The sequence below is a fragment of the Electrona antarctica genome (genome assembly GCF_951216825.1).
Source record: "Electrona antarctica genome assembly, chromosome: 5".
In the NCBI taxonomy this organism is placed as follows: domain Eukaryota; kingdom Metazoa; phylum Chordata; class Actinopteri; order Myctophiformes; family Myctophidae; genus Electrona; species Electrona antarctica.
The window spans coordinates 6,315,561-6,336,384 of NC_136810.1; the positions used below are offsets into that span (position 1 = coordinate 6,315,561).

The window sequence follows — 20,824 nt, forward strand, 5'->3', positions numbered from 1 at the left end:
AGATCATAAATATTATAGAATACACTATCGGCTGACACGGTTATTTTGATATTTGTTCGATGCCGATATTGCATTTTTAAGGCCGTTATTGCAGATACCGATGTAATAACCTATTAATTGTGCATTCCTATTTATTAATTCTATTGAATAAAGATTCATGTGCAGTAGTAATCTAACTTTTGTTTAATTACAGGGCAGAGTAAAAGAAGTGCCTGAAAACTACACGCAGAACTTCACCGCACCTTCTGTGGGATTTGACTGCCATGTGTCAGCGAAGTTGTCTACCGTGTCCGCTAACACCAGCTCGTTCCTTGCCTTTGAGAGGACGCAGGTGAGAGACGTGTTTTTCTTTTCTTTTTGAGTGGTGTAAACCACTCCTACAACTGGCTTTGTTAGTTTTTGAGTGGTGTAAACCACTCCTACAACTGGCTTTGTTAGTTTACGTGTCTGTCTGTTCGTACCAAAAAATTAGCATGGTTGCTATGGTCACCCAGTTCACCCGGGTGTGATTTCAGCTTTGTTAGTTTACGTGTCTGTTCGTACCAAAAAATGAGCATGGTTGCTATGGTCACCCAGTTCACACGGGTGTGATTTCATTACGTCAGACATTACGTCAGACCACAGTTGATCAGTCTATATAAGACCTTACACCACTCAGTTCACACGGGTGTGATTTTATTCAGAATCATCTCGCTATTTTCCAATTTCTAGCTAGGCAACGCTTGCTTTGGCTTTGCGCTGTGTTTTCCAGATTTCCCCGCAGTCCACCAGCATTATAAGCGCAATCTTTAAACCCTTTTTCTCTGAATGTAGGCTGCATCGCTGGTGATTGAACAGTACGCAGATGTTCTGTGCTCGTTTCAGATTTTTCGATGCATCGCGGTTACAATATCAATGCTTCTGAAGTGAAATAAAGTTTGTTAAACTGACTTGAGTAATGGTGGATTTCGCTTCCTGATTTTTGGGGAAGGGAAAGGGAAGGGGTTTCACAATAATATAGAGCGCTGTATACGGTGGCAGTAGCAGAGCAGCGCCGGAGGTTTTGGTGTCTGTCCATCTGGAAGCAGCTAATCTCTGTAGTGTCCCCCTGAGTGCCTCCCCAGTGTCCCCCCAGTGCCTCCCCAGTGTCCCCCCAGTGTCCCCCAGTGTCTCCCCAGTGCGTCCCCAGTGTCTGCCCAGTAATTCATTAATGAATAAAAAATTTCGGCGCGCGGCAGCCGCGTCGCACTCATGGGACCGGACCTTAGTCTTTTTCAAAAAATATTAGTGGACCTTCAGCATTCTAGTTGAGGACCCCTGCTCTAGAAAGTAAAATAAAGTGTTACCATTACAATAGAAGGCAACCACACTAATAATAAAGTGTTACAATTACTATAGTCTGGTTGCAACCACACTAATTATTTTTCCACATTTGCTGCTTGAATATATATAATATTCATATATATATATGGATGGAATATATGTAATATTCCATCCATATAATAAACTGTATCAATGTATCTTCTTCAGAGCGTTGTTTTGGTTTTACAGTATTACATGTATGAGCGGCTACATGATGGACGTAATGAAGCAGCCCAGTCTCCCAGCAATGTCTGTCCCCTTGCCATTGTACCATTTTCATATATGGAAGAGAACAAGATAATGCCTCCTGAATCCCCGGAGAAAAGGTATTGTAATCAATCGTACAACAATACACATACTTAAGTATGTGTATTGTTGTTTCTTACCAAATATGTTATGAGAATGAAAAATCAAAGCTGGGAAATACAATATGATCTGTAAGATTTTCCCCCTTATCTCTTTTCAGCGAGGAGGGAAAAAAAGGTAAGTGATTTTCCTATTTGATATTTTGAAGGTGTAGTTATAGTTTCTGCCTCTATGTGGAGGCTGAAACTATAACTCATTAGTCTCTGGTTTATTGCAATGGACACACACACACACACCAAAAACCGGAAAAAATCTTTAACACCTTTAACTAACCACATTTTACGTTAACACCTTAAAAATCTTTAAAACCGTTCAAATCTTTCAAATCTTTAACACCTTTAAAACCTTTAATGCAGTTTAACACATGTACAGTAACACCTTTAAAACCAACACTTCTAAACCCTTTAGCACATTTAACAAAATCTTTTACACCTTTCAAATCTTTTAACACCTTTAAAACCTGCAACACCTGTAAAACCTTTACCTTTAACATCTGTAACACCTTTAACATATGTAACACCTTTAAACCCATTAATACATTTAACACCTTTAAAGCCTTTAACACCACTAATACAGTAACACCTTTAACACTAATACTTTAACACTTTTAAACCTTTTCACCTTTAAAACCTTTAACACTATTTTTGCCGTCTCTATTCATATATATGAATAGAGTTGGTCAAAACCATGGAGAGCGCCCTAGATTTAGAGTTAAAACTTATGAGCCATTCTAATGGAGCCGTAAACAAGGAAGTGAACAGCAGCGCACATGCGCGAAACACAAGAAGCATGTTGCAGAAGGAAAGGCCAACCAATATTATTATATATATTAAAAAAAGTAAGACATTTAAAATATTGTAACACCTTAAACCTTTACCACTACTAATGCATTAACACTTTTAAATACTTTAAAACCTTTAACACTACTAATATGTTAACACCTTTAACACCTCACATCAATATGTAATACTATCAGCATTCTTCCACACTGTTTCTTCAGGAACAGTACTTTCTAGTTATTATTATTACTACCATCTTTATTGGTGGTCCTATTGAGCCTGAGATTCCCAAACCCTGATGAGGGTCACTCAAGAAAAACGTATTCCTGAATCAAAATGATTCAATTAAATGATTTGGTTGTTTGAGGTATAATGCAGATAGTGATACACTGGAAGCCAGTAGTATCCAGTAGGAACATAAAGATGTCCAATTGTTAAAACGGAGCATTTCTGAGCTGTCTACAGTACTTCTTTAACTTCTACATAACGTGATATTGTGTTTCCAGTTTTCCATTATTTCCCTTGGAGAGGCCAACTTCAAATCGGTCCCCAGCTCTACTGTGTTGGGTTGAAATCCAAAACAGGGGCCTTATTCCCAGCACAACTGTAAGTTTAATATGGACCACGGCAAAGTACATGATTTTGTAACAGGCTCTATGAAGCCCATGTCTGTAATGCATTATAAATATACTTAACACATCCCCTGGGGTGTTTATTTCCTCTTGAATAAGACACGGCTGAAAAGACATCGGCCAGGGGCGAAATAATTATTAATGAATTAATACCTGTTTACCTACCTGTACATTATATTACCTGTTCTAATGCATTCTGATGTGATTATGTTGACCACTTGTCCAAGACCAATTCATCCCATGGGAGACTAAATAAAGTAACCTTGAATTTGAATGACTATAATGCATTATACAACTATGTATTACAAGTACTGTATGAGAAATATAATACACTATAATCATTGCATAAAATAATGTGAGTGCCCAGTAACTTTGAGGTTTTATGATACTTGGGGCAGTATTATGCGTGTCTTAAGTACCAGGTCTTATGACTTAACTTAAGACCTGGAGGCGTGGTCAATGCTGTTTGGCCACTCAGAATAGCCAAATGGCATTGATCACGCCTCCAGGTCTTAAGTTAAGTAATAAGACCTGGTACTTAAGACACGCATAATACTGCCCTTGACCTCCAGCAGCAACATTGACATATTATGATACACATATGACCTCATAAGTCATTATAAAATGTTTTGTAATGTTTTATAATTAGTTTTTTAATAAACCATTGTGAATATTTATGAGTGCTTATAGTTATGATAGTGTACAATTGTATAAAAGTATGGACACAAGTGTATAATACATATAATACGGACGTCATGGAAAGTGTTACCCAATATTCTAACTGACATTATTTACATTAACTGAATTTGTATGATCTTCTACTTAAGCCACATTGTTGTATTTATTCTTTTTGTTGCCATTTCAGGCCTGCAATACTAAAAATTGACCAAGCGATCTCTATGTTAGTCCTGAGACAGTTGGTGCCAAAGGCCATCTTTGAAACTCCTTTCTCTGGTGAAGGTATGTTCTTACAGTATAACTCATATATGATAAATAAAACCGGATAAATAAGTTAAATTATAAAACGAGTCTAACACAGGATCTTTTTTCATAATTAGACGGGATGATTTAGATCGCGAGTTATGAGCGTTTTAAGATTTTAGTTTTCGTCCGCTAAACAGGCAGGGAACATTTTCGATGACGTGTCACTGTTGTGCAACACCGAGGATTGGGCAACAAGCGCTCCTAGGCTGTGGAGCGATGCGATCGGTTTTGATATCATTAATCTCCGTCCCATTTATCAATCTCCGTCTGGGGCACTTGATCATGAACTTGACGGTGATCTCCGTCTGGGGCCCTTAAAGTGTTAAAGAGCTGCAGAGACTTTTACAGGTTTTACGTTCATAATTAACAAGAACCCCTTTGGTTTAACCAAAATATATCACTTGCAGCACCGTTAATGTTGTACTCTGTATTTCATAGACATGACTGTAAGTTTGTTTTAATGTATGCTGTCTTTCAGTCTCTCTGGATGGCATGTACTGCAGTCTATATGAATTGGTTCCCTCTGAGACGAAGGACGCTTCTCTCGCTCTCCTTACCCAGGAGCTGAAGGACAAAGACCTGGTCAGTGTCTGTTATCAGCTAGTTGAAAACCTTTTATTTATGCATTGCCATCAACATCTGTCTTCTGTGTTTTCATAATAATTTGTTCAGCTTTATTACTGTATTAAATGCATTAGTTTTAATGTATGTTTGTTGGGTAGACCGTTTCCATGATCATATATATATATATATATATATATCGAATTTTGTCACTACCGAAACAACCATGTCACTTAGTGACTAATTGTTTCGGTAGTAACTGTTTCGGTAGTGACAATTTTATCTGGTTTTTAGCTTAACTCTACAATGCTAGGCAAAAAATGGCTAAGAAAAACAGCTTTGAACTGATGTACATGGATAGAAACATCACATTTAACAGAAAAAACAAAATTGTTTATAATTTATGAGAAATTATGTGTTTCGGTAGTAGACATTCAGACTTTGGAAGACATTGATTTCAGACTGAAGTAAACTAGCTACTCATCATTTGGCCATGATGAACATGAAGTCTGTCACTTCTTGGTGAAGAGTGTGGGGGTGTGGCTTAAACCAGGCTCCATCTATGGACTTAAACTCTTTCTGTTTCGGTAGTGACATGGAAACATGGGACAGCATTTTTTATATAAAGTTTTTTAATTTAAAAAAAATCTTCTAGATCAATTTCATTATTTCAACTTATATTTAAGAAAGTACTTTAGTGGTTAGAGATTGGGATAGCAACCTCTAAGTAACATATAAAGGATGTTTTTTTTAAATATTATCTCAATTAATGTATTGTAAGTGTGTGTGTGTGTGTGTGTGTGTGTGTGTGTGTGTGTGTGTATATATCAAAATGTATATCATATTGTTTACTGATGCAATACTTTGGAGGTGTTTGATTCTCTTCAGTGTTTGTATTGGTTAATAGAACATTTCTTTTGCACAGGCTCTTGCTATCAAGCTGAAAGATGGTGGTTTTCTTATGATGTTACATTCTTCCCAATTCCAAACATATGATGGTAAGAAATGTCAATGATGTAATCTAGGGTGAAACTTTTGTGCACTGTGTCTATAATCTGTTCTTAATGTAATCCTAGCACTGTGTAATCTATAGTCTGTTCTTAATGTAATCCTAGCACTGTGTAATCTATAGTCTGTTCTTAATGTAATCCTAGCACTGTGTAATCTATAGTCTGTTCTTAATGTAATCCTAGCACTGTGTAATCTATAGTCTGTTCTTAATGTAATCCTGGCACAGTGTCTATAGTCTGTTCTTAATGGAATCCTGGCACAGTGTCTATAGTCTGTTCTTAATGTAATCCTGGCACAGTGTCTATAGTCTGTTTTTAATGGAATCCTGGCACTGTGTCTATAGTCTGTTCTTAATGGAATCCTAGCACTGTGTAATCTATAGTCTGTTCTTAATGTAATCCTGGCACAGTGTCTATAGTCTGTTCTTAATGTAATCCTGGCACAGTGTCTATAGTCTGTTCTTAATGTAATCCTGGCACAGTGTCTATAGTCTGTTTTTAATGGAATCCTGGCACTGTGTAATTGTCTGTTCTTAATGTAATCCTGGCACTGTGTAATCTATAGTCTGTTTTTAATGGAATCCTGGCACAGTGTCTATAGTCTGTTCTTAATGTAATCCTGGCACAGTGTCTATAGTCTGTTTTTAATGGAATCCTAGCACTGTGTAATTGTCTGTTCTTAATGTAATCCTGGCACAGTGTCTATAGTCTGTTCTTAATGTAATCCTGGCACAGTGTCTATAGTCTGTTCTTAATGTAATCCTGGCACTGTGTAATCTATAGTCTGTTCTTAATGTAATCCTGGCACAGTGTCTATAGTCTGTTCTTAATGGAATCTTAGCACTGTGTAATCTATAGTCTGTTCTTAATGTAATCCTGGCACAGTGTCTATAGTCTGTTCTTAATGTAATCCTGGCACCTGGCACCACCTCTTCAGGAAACACTACCCTTCCTCTCTGCCTGACCTACTTGTTGTTAACTAGTTGTACGAACGTTTGTTTTCTATTGTTGTATTGTTTATTGGATCTTGTTTAGTCGATACACTTAATTGTTTTAGCTCATGCTCATTTGATTTAGCTATTTTGTCTCATCCGGTTAAGGAAATAGGTAGCTGATATATTGCACTTTTACCTTAGCGCTAGGTATACTCTTGGTTGCTTGTTTTTGCAGAAAATGCACTAAAGACTTCTGGTGATTAGTAGTTTTTGTTCCCTACCTATGTTGAATACACTTATTGTAAGTCGCTTTGGATAAAAGCGTCTGCTAAATGACTGTAATGTAATGTGTAATCTATAGTCTGTTCTTAATGTAATCCTGGCACTGTGTAATCTCTGTTCTTAATGTAATCCAGGCACAGTGTCTATAGTCTGTTCTTAATGGAATCCTGGCACAGTGTCTATAGTCTGTTTTTAATGTAATCCTGGCACTGTGTAATTGTTTGTTCTTAATGTAATCCTGGCACAGTGTCTATAGAGCGTCGCAGTCCCGCCCCCTACCATGGACCAGGAAATGATTCTCCGTTCATTTCAGAAAGTATTTATTTAAAGACGTTTACGCCGCGGACAAAGCCAACTCGAGTCGTGACAAATCATGACAACAAACACAATTTTTTGGGCCGAACAAATAATTAGAAAGAAGAAAAAAACGGCAGGTTACAACACTTTTTGTTGTTTTTCTTCTTTGTAATTATTTGTTTGGTCCAAAATATTGTTTGTGTTGTCAGGAGTTGTTACGACTCGAGTTGGCTTTGTCCGCGGCGTAACCGTCTTTAAATAAATACTTTTTGAAATGTCTATGGGAAAAATGCATTGGGATTCATTTCCTGGTCCATGGTAGGGGGCGGGACTGCGACGCTCTATAGTCTGTTCTTAATGTAATCCTGGCACAGTGTCTATAGTCTGTTCTTAATGTAATCCTGGCACAGTGTCTATAGTCTGTTCTTAATGTAATCCTGGCACAGTGTCTATAGTCTGTTTTTAATGTAATCCTGGCACAGTGTCTATAGTCTGTTTTTAATGTAATCCTGGCACAGTGTCTATAGTCTGTTCTTAATGTAATCCTGGCACTGTGTAATCTATAGTCTGTTCTTAATGTAATCCTGGCACTGTGTAATCTATAGTCTGTTCTTAATGTAATCCTGGCACAGTGTCTATAGTCTGTTCTTAATGTAATCCTGGCACTGTGTAATCTATAGTCTGTTCTTAATGTAATCCTGGCACTGTGTAATCTATAGTCTGTTCTTAATGTAATCCTGGCACTGTGTAATCTATAGTCTGTTCTTAATGTAATCCTGGCACTGTGTAATCTATAGTCTGTTCTTAATGTAATCCTGGCACTGTGTAATCTAATCTATAGTATGTATAGTTTATATCTGTTAATAGTGCAATAGTGCTGTGTAATCTATAAGCGGTTAACCACTTAAACCCTCTGAATTTACTAAACCTGACCTGAGTTGTACTTGGACTGCTTTCTTCCCTCTGCACCAAATCTGTTCGAATAGCACACTGAGCTAGTAGATCTGTAGACCCCGGAATATAGATACTAAGGTTCAAGTGGTTAACCATTTAGACACAGTTCATTTACTGCTTAATGGTATTTTAACTGGAAATGTATTTTTCCAGATGCTGGCTCCAGTACAAATGGGGTAATACAGGGCATCTTTGTATATCCAGAGTCACGGGCAATACAGAGAGGTAACGACTGCTTTTTATATTGTGGAATTCTTTTAGATAAATGTCTTGCCCAATTAAAATGCATTTCCATTGTGCCTGTTTACATGCATTTTCTGTAGATGCACAATTAAATATGCCCATTTAATAAATTAAACACCACTCATGTCTTGTTTTCTTAACAGCTATCAAAGTTGGACAGAGTGGGCCTACCATTTCAACTGCAATTCTCCAGGTTCTGCCAGCACTGAATTATGCAGAAAGTGAAATGGAGAAATGTTCTGACGGAGACACTGAAAGTGGCGATCTGTGTGGATTATTGGAGCAGCATATCCAGAGTTATGCAACACTAATAAATCCTGGTTTGACAAGTTCTTACAGGGAATCCAGCATCTTTCCAGATCAGTATGATGTGCCTGATGCCTTCAAAGATCTCTACTCTGCCCCCAAGTGGACTGACAGGGCATGGAAAACCTTGGGGTCATATCTGAGCAATCTCATCACTTTCCAGCTTCCGGTGTCAAAGGCCACAGAGCTCTTGGCGGCGGGGCAAGAAGAGCAACGGGAGGACCTTGATGATGTCTATATCTGTTTGTCATCACCTGACGAGACAGCAGACACTTCTAATAGTATTTACCCTGAGGATAATTTGGAACACCAGGATTCCCCTGCGCACACTGAGACATTTGTGGACAGTCACGTAGCTGACTCTGCCATTAAGCCTCAAAGTGAGTTGAAAAAGAGTGTGGAGTCTAGAGTTTCCCTCGGCGACACTGGAAACTCTGTCTCTGTACATGCTGAGACATTGATGCCGGACAGTCAAATCACAGTCTCTGCCATTAAGCCTCAGGATGAGGCTGTGGAGAGTGTGGAGTCTAGAGTTCCCCTCGGCGACACCGGAGAATCTGTCTCTGCACATGCCGAGACATTGATGGACAGTCAAAGCACAGACTCTGTCATTAAGCCTCAAGATGAAGTGATGGAGAATGTGGAGTCTACAGTTTCCCTCGACGACACTGGAAAATCTGTCTCTGCACATGCCGAGACATTGATGGACAGTCAAAGCACAGACTCTGTCATTAAGCCTCAAGATGAAGTGATGGAGAATGTGGAGTCTACAGTTTCCCTCGACGACACTGGAAAATCTGTCTCTGCCGAGACATTGATGGACAGTCAAAGCGCAGACTCTGTCATTAAGCCTCAAGATGAGGTGATGGAGAATGTGGAGTCTAGAGTTCCCCTCGGCGACACTGGAAAATCTGTCTCTGCACATGCCAAGACATTGATGGACAGTAAAATCGCAGACTCTGCCATTAAGCCTCAAGATGAAGTGATGGAGAATGTGGAGTCTAGAGCTTCCCTCGGCGACACTGGAAAATCGGTCTCTGCAAATGCTGAGACATTGATGGACAGTCAAAGGGCAGACCCTGCCATTAAGCCTCAAGATAAGGTGATGGAGAATGTGGAGTCTAGAGCTTCCCTCGGCGACACTGGAAAATCTGTCTCTGCACATGCTGAGACATTGATGGAAAGTCAAAGCACAGACTCTGCCATTAAGCCTCAAGATGAGGCAGTGGAGAATGTGGAGTCTCGAGCTTCCATCAGTGACACTGGAAAATCTGTCTCTGCAAATGCTGAGACATTGATGGACAGTGAAATCGCAAACTCTGCCATTAAGCCTCAAGATGAGGTGATTGAGAATGTGGCGTCTAGAGTTCCCCTCGGCGACACTGGAAAATCTGTCTCTGCAAATGCTGAGATATTGATGGATGGTCAAATCGCAGACTCTGCCATTAAGCCTCAAGATAAGGTGATGGAGAGTGTGGAGTCTACAGTTTCCCTCAGCGACACCAGAAAGTCTGTCTCTGCACATGCTGAGGCATTGATGGACAGTCAAATCGCAGACTCTGCCATTAAGCCTCAAGATGAGGCTGTGGAGAGTGTGGAGTCTAGAGTTTCCATCAGTGATGCAGGAAAATCTGTCTCTGCACGTGCTGAGACATTGATGGACAGTCAAATTGCAGACTCTGCCATTAAGCCTCAAGATAAGGTGATGGAGAATGAGGAGTCTAGACTTTCCCTCTGCGAAATCTCTGGGACATTTGTCACAGGAGTGCCGTCAACAAGTGAACAGTCAACAGAATTGATTGTTGTTGTTTCTGCAGAGGGAAGAGTTACAAGAGTCATAGATGACAATCCAAGTACGTCACCAATAAAACATGAGCTTCAGCACTCAAGTTTAAATTCAGACAAGCTACAAAAACCAAGTGTAGACGCCATGAATCACAAGCTTGACAGAGCTAAGAACTCCTTAGATTTCCCTGAGAACAATCATACCTCAAACATTGATTTCAGGAAACTACCAAGTGGTAGAGGAAGAAGAGGTAAAAGTAAGTCAATGAGGCAGATCTCAGTTCAGACTTCCTCCATACCATCAGACAAGTCACCACTGAAAACTAGCATGTCCTTGAGTGATAAATGTGACACAGATGGCCGGCCACCAAAACGGCCACATCTAGCCCTTACATTCGATTTGAGAAAACTAAGGAGAAGAGGAAGGGGAAGGGAAAGTGGTACAAGACGGTCACCAAGATCTGCAGTTCAGACATCCAGCATACCATCAGACAAGTTACAACTGGAGACTGGCATTACCTTGAATGATAAATGTGACACAGATGGCCGGCCACCCCTGAAGCTACGTCTGAAACTACCACAGAAACTCGATTGGAGAAAACTACCAAGACGAAGAAAACACAGACATGAATTGAGGTCTGCTGCAGTTGAAGTGGAGGACAAAGTACCAGGCATCATGGAAAGTGTTCTTTTAACAGAACTTGAAGATTGGCCTCTGAGAAGGAAAACTGAACGATGTGACTTGAAGCCAGTTATCTCACAGTGTGGAAGGATTCTTGTCCCACATGGTACTGCTACTACTGCTGATATTACTGAACAGATCAAGTTTTTGAGAAATAAGCAAATGGCTACCATCGATGAGAAACGCACTGATGAAATGTTAGTGGATCCTTCTGTGGGAACACTTGAACAAAAAGAAAGAGATGAAGAGATGAAGCTGCAAAATGCAGATCCAATTAAAGCCATTGATGAAGACAACCATCTTAAAGAAATGGATGTCGGTGAAGGCGATTTGGAACAAACAAAGATGAAGTCGCAAGATGTGAAGGAACATTCTCTAGAGAACAATATATCCCAGGAAAATTGCAGTGTTGCTCTTACAGGAACACTAATTGCTGTACAGCAAAAGGACAGTGGGATTCCCTTACCAGCAGAGGATGTAAAAAGGAGAGACTTTTTGTTCTTGAGTAAATTAAAAACTGTGCTTTCAGAGGGAAACAAGAGGAAACTTTCTCACTTTGTATCTGCAGATGCAACATTATCCTGTAGTTCACGTGTTAATGAACCTTCACGCAAGAAGAGTAAGGCCGACTCTGACATGGAGATGTTGAGGAATCATGATTCTGTTACAAGTATCTTGGATTCCACAGAAAAAACTGAGAAAATGACGTTGGATCCAGTTTTTGCACATGCCTTAGGTCTAGCTCCTAAAGAGGTGCTAGATGAGCTACAAAATACCAAATTTCTGGATCAATCAACAACAGACTCCACAACCACCAAATTGCTGGATCAATCAACAGACTCCACAAGCACCAAATTGCTGGATCAATCAACAACAGACTCCACAACCACCACATTTCTGGATCAATCAACAACAGACTCCACAACCACCAAATTTCTGGATCAATCAACAACAGACTCCACAACCACCAAATTGCTGGATCAATCAACAGACTCCACAATCACCACATTTCTGGATCAATCAACAGACCCCACAACCACCAGAATTCTTTATCAATCAACAGACTCCACAACCACAAATGACCAAGTTGCTGTTCAAGCCCATGTTGCTGCTCAAGCCTTTTCAGAAAAACTGGTTCAGACCATACAAAGGCAACCGACACCTATCATCAGGAGGAGGATGAAAACACTCAAAAAGAAGCAAAACCTTTCTACTGAGACAATAAAAAACAAATGTAAGTTGCATGTCACAATTACAATATATTATTAATTATAATATCTGTTCTATATTCTATCCGTGCCTCGGGTGTATAAAATGTTGATTGTCAAGAGTGGCTGACACTGATTACTGACTCCCTGCTCCCATCTCTCTCATTACCTTTATCAACTTTGTATACTATCTTTTCCAAGTTGCTTCAGCTTCAGCTTTCTCTTCATTTCTCTAACATTTTCCCCAATTATATCTATATATTCATTCATCTCCGCCAGGGGATTCATGTTGTCATCGTTGCGTGTCTGTGTGTTTGTCCGTCGCTAATCTTGCATGATACTACTAGACCGAACAGCACTATATATTTTTTTCTGCATGCTGCCAGCAGGACAATTAACGTAATTACCAAATGTAGCCAGTCAGATGCCTGTCCCTCTGGCTTATGGGATTTACATTACCAACTGACCAATTACAATACTCCCGTTGCTATGTCTTATAGGATTCACTGGTAGGCCTACTGGCAGTTTACAGGCATGCAAGTCGGCACAAGCCAAGGCTCAAAACTGGAATGCAACTTGTAGTTAATAAATAATAAATAATAATGCATTGTAGTTGATGTTAAAAAATATACTTTTCAGTAAAACTTTTCAGATCACTGTCCATTTAGAGGCAATACTACTGCCCCACTGCCTTGTATTGCCTAACTTCCTTTTGCAGAGGACTTTCTGAGTTGGGCAGAAAAAAACAAGTATTTTCAAATTATAACCTTTGTTTGATTGGTGATACAAACATTGACAATGAATTAACAACCAAACATTGCAGATTACAGATATTTGGTAGCCAGTGATTGTTAATTGGAGAGTGAGGACAACAGATGACGTGGTGGTAGTTGCATGCTGCACCAGTTTCATGGCTGTACATAGCAATTGAATTGCATACAAGGCAATTATAGCATTCCTCCTGGCGGAGATTGTGCTCTACTGACCACACCTTTCTAGTTGGAAGGTGATAGTCATAATTGAACCTTCCTGTTTTGCTATTATTATTAGAGCATGCCTCCTGGCAGAGATTGTTCTCTACTCAGCACACCGTTCGTTGTAGTTGTAAAGGGTTAGTCATAATAGAACCTTCCTGTTTTGCTATTATTATTAGAGCATGCCTCCTGGCAGAGATTGTTCTCTACTCAGCACACTGTTCGTTGTAGTTGTAAAGGGATAGTCATAATAGAACCTTCCTGTTTTTAGGTGGTAAACTTTTGTGGCCCGAATTTATATTTGACGAAGTAAATTAAAGGGATACTAGGTAAGACTGTGTGTTTGTGTAAACATTGCACCCCCCCCCCCCCCCTCTCTGACAGGCATCAAACAGGTAGCTGTCTATATATAAATATATATATCACACCCGTGCTCTTACATACATCATCGTCCATCATCTCATTCCGGCCAGTCACAATTCGTGTCCTAACCTTTGTCTTCAATGTTTGTGTTGATGCAATGTTTGCGTTTACACAAACACTTAAACTGACCATTCATTGTCAATGGCATTCAATGATTGTGTTTGGACAAACACTCAAAACTGCCCATTAATTGTCAATGGCATTCAATGATTGTCTTTGGACAAACACTCAAAACTGCCCATTAATTGTCAATGGCATTCAATGTTTGTGTTGCACACAAACCCTCAAAGCTGGACATAGAAGGCCCCTAAAAGAAATAGGCTAAATGTTACCTAGTTTCCCTTTAATGAATAAGTAAGTATTGCTGTCAATGTGCTACCTTTTCTTTTACTGTTTCTATCTCTTTTTTCTTCTCTCTTTTGTCTTCACAGGGTGGTTGCATTTGCATTCATCTCTCAATTACAATGTTTGTACTAGCAGCAATTCAGTCAGGAAGAATCAGAAGGAAAAAGTCGGCACTACTTGCCCATCTGCAGATGCTTTGACCTTACTTGCTGACATGGCCCTCAGTGTTGCTAGTGACAATAATCCACAGCAGCCAGAACCAACACTTGAGAGGAAACTTGACACGAGTTTGGATGGGTGTGACAAAGATGGTGCCAATCCCAAGCCAGAATCAATGCTTCATGCTCTACTGAGAAAGCCTTCTGCTTGGTCCATGTTGCCCACTAAATATCCTTCATCCAAAGGTGTTCTGGGACACAAAGGTGTGGTTAATTTTGTATCTAACGAGCATGCTTACTCATTGCCCCCGTCTTCCTTTCTACTGTTGGGTTTGTCAGGTATCCCTTTTCAAGTGTCCCCTTTACGTGGTTCTGGAGGTCTTCTGCACCATCACCAGAATATGTACTGCAGTGAAGCTCAGGCACAACATCTCTTTGTCTCGGAGGAAGAAGAGCGGCGACGCAAATATGGACCAAGACCTCCGGAATATCTACAAGACGCCGTGTGCACGAAGAGGTTCAGACAAGCTCGATCCTTTGTGGAAAAGAATGGGAGAGTCACAGTTACAAGGACATGGAAAGAAAACTATGACTTCAATCTAGACAGCAAGTTTACCACTGACCCAAGCGATAAAACTGTCATCCGAGCCTTGCATGGGTATGTCACTCATTATGTTAGAATTTGAAGAATTTCTCATTTGTATTCATGTATTAGATATACACTCACATTTGATTGGTCAAATTAAGCAACTATCTGTTTGTAATAACACATTTTTGTACTCTTCTCATCTTGGATAGCCCATGGGATTTCACAGTTCCAGACACCTTTGAAGAGGTGCGTCTTATCGTCCACATGTGGATATCACTCTTCTACAGCCGGTCAACTGTGAGATTTTTTCAGCTTGACCCTGAAGTTCTGCATTCACAATATCCTGATCCTTTGCAAATGCTACTTCAAATGGCACCAGTCCCAGCTCAATCTGAGCTCCTGAAGAACTCCTTTGCTCCAGTCCCAGCTCAATCTGAGCTCCTGAAGAACTCCTTTGCTCCAGTCCCAGCTCAATCTGAGCTCCTGAAGAACTCCTTTGCTCCAGTCCCAGCTCAATCTGAGCTCCTGAAGAACTCCTTTGCTCCAGTCCCAGCTCAATCTGAGCTCCTGAAAAACTCCTTTGCTCCAGTCCCAGCTCAATCTGAGCTCCTGAAGAACTCCTTTGCTCCATTGCGTACTATACTTCCAAAGGCTTCTGCTCCAGTGCCTACTATAACTCCAAAGGCTTCTGGTCTAAACAAAGAGCCACCACCCCCATATGCAGTGGCAGTGTTGGACCTGAAAGTCAGAAACCAGAGTTTGATGGACCGTACTTCTGATCCACGCAGCCAGAGAAAAACGAATGTCTCTAGTGAAAACACGGTAGATGTCAAAACCTCTCAAGTACTTCAGCCACCAAGGGGATTACATGGAACCTGTGCTTCATATCTTCACCATGCAAGAGTAGAGGTATGTATAGTTTATTTGTTAAATATACAGTATTTTTTAAGTGTTGCAACCACTTCCTTAAGTGACTATGTGTGTGGGTGGGTGGCTGGCTGGGTGTCTGGGTATGGGCACAAAACAGCATAACTGTATATATGGTGATTTCAGGTGTGCCAGTACAGTACAGTGACAGTACAGTACTGTCACTGTACTGTACCCCCACACGGAGTTGCACCACTTCACACGGGTGTGATTTTTAAAGACTCACGCAGTGCTTGGACTAATATAATGCTTTAAGTAGAGTCCTGACCTCCAGGCCTCAAACGTTCCTCTGCTCATTTGATAGTTTTGGACAGATGGTGGCAATAGTGGAAAGGTTGTAGTGACGGCAAAATGTGAATCTAGTTGGGAGCATTTTGTTTCTGTACAACTTTGTTCAGAAATTAAGGTCCCTGCACACTGCTGCGTTTTTCGGATTTTTAGCAGCGTTTTTCCGCCGGTTTTCCGAAAAGTCTGCAAGGAACTCGACTTCGTCTCATTCCTGACCGCATCCCTGTCGTGGCAATAATCACGTTAACCCACACCCTCTCGTGTAATATTGCTTAAATGACCAAAATGTAGGTTGCCAGTGGTGTCATGGTCGTAGAACTCAGTACCATGCCGTGGTACCAAAGACATTGCGACGTGCACGTGCAGGTACGGAACGGAACGGTGCACGTGATGCGTCCCTTTTAGATTCAAGAGAACCTCGGGTCACAAGACTTTCCAAGACGCACCAAGTACCCAGTGGTCTAGGTTTATTGGCGGAGGGCGTGTCGAGTACCGTGCCCAAATCAAATGGCTACTACTTTGCATAACAACAGAATTAACTGTTTACCTGAACACACGTTCTCATACACGGTAAGCAACACAGCAGTATGGGCAGTATTATGCGTGTCTTAAGTACCAGGTCTTATTACTTAACTTAAGACCTGGAGGCGTGATCAATGCCATTTGGCTATTCTGAGTGGCCAAACAGCATTGACCACGCCTCCAGGTCTTAAGTTAAGTCATAAGACATGGTACTTAAGACACGCATAATACTGCCCTATGGCTCCAGTAGGCTACTGCTTCTGTGTTCTGCACGCAACAACAACGCCTCCTCCTCCATCAAGGAAGAGAATCGTACAAAACAAACTTTTTAGTTTTGCTACTGCTGCACAGTAAAGAAGTTCATCTGATTATTTTAAGTCTACTTTTGTGTTTGTGTGTCTACAACTCTCATACACTATAAACAATATAGGCTTAGGCTATCAGCTGTTCTGTGTGTAGGGGCTGAAGTGGTTAATGTAGGCTATGTTTTGTAATAATCAAAATCTACAAAATAACTAGTAACTAAAGTTTTCAAATAAATGTAACTAAGTAGCCTTGCCGAGCCATGAGGCCCATAGGGCAGGAGCCTATCTCCTGTTTCTGTAGCGTGAGGCAGCTTGATGTACAAGTACACCCCCTGGACATGACGCTAGTATGTCGCAGGGACTTACCCCCAATCCAACCCTTGATGCTGAGTGTCAAGCAGGTCCCATTTTTTTTAGAGTCTTTGGCATGACCCGGCCGGGGATTGAACCCCGACCTCCCAGTCTCAGGGCGGACACTCTAACCACAAGGCCACAAATTTGAAATACTCCAGTAAAGTAAAAGAAATACCTCAATTGTACAGTACAGTACATGAGTAAATGTACTTAGTTATTTCACACCACTGTCAATAAAGGTAACAGGCCAGTGAAACTATGCGCGCGCACACACACACACACACACACACACACACACACACACACACACACACACTGCCAGTAGGCCAAGGAAGAACCTCCACCCCAATTTATGGTCGCGATATAACAGCCTGCTTCACGTTTTGACCTACTGTACAAACACAATCTTTTTCCCCATGGATTCCTCAGATCATGACTCAACATAATGGGTCCTCAGATCATGACTCAACATAATGGGTCCTCAGATCATGACTCAACATAATGGGTCCTCAGATCATGACTCAACATAATGGGTCCTCAGATCATGACTCAACATAATGGGTCCTCAGATCATGACTCAACATAATGGGTCCTCAGATCATGACTCAACATAATGGGTCCTCAGATCATGACTCAACATAATGGGTCCTCAGATCATGACTCAACATAATGGGTCCTCAGATCATGACTCAACATAATGGGTCCTCAGATCATGACTCAACATAATGGGTCCTCAGATCATGACTCAACATAATGGGTCCTCAGATCATGACTCAACAGTAGTCTAGGGTAAAGGTACGCATAGCATAAAATGGACAGGAAACCAACTGCAAATTCGAAAATGCTTTTACTTGCACTTAGAGAAAAAAACAACAAAGTTGTTGTTGTTACAAATGGCTCAATAAATAGTAAATACATGATGGAAGTTAATCGACTTTCAAGTACATTGGCTATCCTTCTACCCTAATAGAAAGGGCCAAGGGGTACACAAGCACATGGCCGTTTATCCGTTCTCCTTCTTCTACCAAACCACTCCATTAGCACACATCTCTCCATGCACAAAAAAATCCTGCACGCCACCCGAATCCATATGCACTACACTACATTTGTACATTACTGTACAAATATTACTTTTGTCAGACACACTGTTATTGCGCAACATGTTGTGCAATAACAGTTGTGATGTAAATTACATCACAACTTCCTCATTCCCCGGCACCTCCCCTTTTCACTGCACACACACATACACACACGCACGTGCGCACACACATACACAGGGCACAGCAGCACGGTACAGTACAGTATGGTAAGGCACAGTAGAGTATGGAACAGTACAGTAGCGTACAGTACATTATGGGACAGTATTGTACAGTACCGTATAGTACAGTACAGTATGGCACAGTTCAGTATAGTACAGTATGGCACAGTTCAGTATGATACAGTATGGTCCAGTATGCTACAATACGGTACATTATGGTACCGAACCATACAGCACAGTGCAGAAGAGAACAGAGTACAGCACAGTGGAGTGCAGTACAGTACAGTACAGTGGAGTACAGTACAGTACAGTGAAGTACAGCACAGTACAGTGGAGTACAGCACAGTACAGTGGAGTACAGTACAGGAGTACAGTGGAGTACAGTGGTGCACAGTACAGTACAGTGTAGCACAGTACAGTGGAGTACAGTACAGCGGAGCACAGTACAGTACAGTGGAGTAGAGTACATACAGTACAGTACAGTGAGTACAGTACAGTGGAGTACAGTATAGTGGAGTACAGTACAGTGGTGTACAGTATAGTACAGTGCAGTACTGTACAGTGGAGTACAGTACAGTGGAGTACAGTACAGGGGAGTACAGCAGAGTACATACAGTACAGTGGAGTACAGCAGAGTACAGTACAGTGGAGCACAGTACAGTAGAGTAGAGTACAGTAGAGTATAGTACAGTATACTATTCCCGCTAGGTTGCCACATTTACGACATCCAAGCAACTTGGTATATAGAAACATTGCCACTTGCCATGCTTGCTTTTAGACGGAAATAAAAACAAGCAAAACAAACAATGGGGCCACTCAGCCAGGTTGCCAAGTTTGCACTTTCCAAGCAACTCGATATATGAAAACATCATGGGTTGCCATGTTTGCTTTTCCAAGTAAAAAAAACAGTATCGAGCATCGCCACAGTACAGTACAGTACAGTACAGTACAGTACAGTACAGTACAGTACAGTACAGTACAGTGGAGTACAGTACAGGGGAGTACAGCAGAGTACAGTACAGTGGCGTACAGCAGAGTACAGTACAGTGGAGCACAGCACAGTACAGTAGAGTACAGTAGAGTATAGTACAGTATACTATTCCCGCTAGGTTGCCACATTTACGACATCCAAGCAACTTGGTATATAGAAACATTGCCACTTGCCATGCTTGCTTTTAGACGGAAATAAAAACAAGCAAAACAAACAATAGGGCCACTCAGCCAGGTTGCCAGGTTTGCACTTTCCAAGCAACTCGATATATGAAAACATCATGGGTTGCCATGTTTGCTTTTCCAAGTAAAAAAAAAAACAGTATCGAGCATCAGTACAGTACAGTGGAGTACAGTACAGTATAGTACAGTGTAGTACAGTACAGTACAGTGGAGTACAGTACAGCACAGCAGTGTACAGTATAGTACTGTACAGTACAGTGGAGCACAGTACAGTACAGTTGAGCACAGTACAGTGGAGTACAGTGGAGTACAGTACAGTGGAGCACAGTAGAGTACAGTACATTACAGTACATTACAGTGTAGCACAGTGGAGTACAGTACAGTGGAGTACAGTACAGCGGTGTACAGTATAGTACAGTACAGTGGAGTACAGCACAGTACAGTACAGTGGAATACAGTACAGTATAGCGGTGTACAGTATAGTACAGTGCAGTACAGTACAGTACAGTGGAGTACAGTACAGTACAGTGGAGTACAGTACAGTGGAGTACAGTACAGTATAGCGGTGTACAGTATAGTACAGTGCAGTACAGTACAGTGCAGTACAGTACAGTGGAGTACAGTACAGTGGAGTACAGTACAGTGGAGCACAGTACAGTACAGTTGAGCACAGTACAGTGGAGCACAGTACAGTACAGTAGAGTAGAGTACATTACAGTGGAGTACAGTACAGTGGAGTACAGTACAGTGGAATACAGTACAGTGTAGTACAGTACAGTGGTGTACATTACAGTGGAGTATGGTACAGTACATACAGTACAGTACAGTAGAGTACAGTACAGTGGAATGCAGTACAGTGTAATACAGTGGAGTACAGTACAGTGGTGTACATTACAGTGGAGTATGGTACAGTACGGTACAGCACAGTACAGAACAGTGGAGTACAGTACGGTACAGTACAGTGAAGTACAGTACAGTACAGTGGTGTACAGTACAGTACAGTGGAGTACAGTACAGTGGAGCACAGTGGAGTACAGTACAGTGGAGTACAGCACAGTACAGTACAGTACAGTGGAGTACAAATATATATATACGGAAATAGCGACAAGTACATATATATTCATCCAACCATAACCACAAAAT

The 20,824-nt window shown here is 41.0% G+C and overlaps 1 protein-coding gene across 1 annotated transcript in view; it reads left to right on the forward strand.

Annotated features, from left to right (window-relative positions):
* The window catches only part of tasor2 (transcription activation suppressor family member 2), a gene marked incomplete at its 3' end in the record, with an annotated part of 42,686 nt that overhangs the window by 12,168 nt on the left and 9,694 nt on the right, over positions 1-20,824 (forward strand). The window contains exons 7-17 of the mRNA XM_079501276.1: positions 194-331; positions 1,531-1,667; positions 1,808-1,824; positions 2,993-3,092; positions 3,984-4,078; positions 4,581-4,684; positions 5,589-5,661; positions 8,295-8,366; positions 8,528-12,391; positions 14,194-14,604; positions 15,276-15,488. Coding sequence (XP_079357402.1) covers positions 194-331; positions 1,531-1,667; positions 1,808-1,824; positions 2,993-3,092; positions 3,984-4,078; positions 4,581-4,684; positions 5,589-5,661; positions 8,295-8,366; positions 8,528-12,391; positions 14,194-14,604; positions 15,276-15,488 — 5,224 coding nt within the window. The remainder of the gene's footprint in view (positions 1-193; positions 332-1,530; positions 1,668-1,807; positions 1,825-2,992; positions 3,093-3,983; positions 4,079-4,580; positions 4,685-5,588; positions 5,662-8,294; positions 8,367-8,527; positions 12,392-14,193; positions 14,605-15,275; positions 15,489-20,824) is intronic.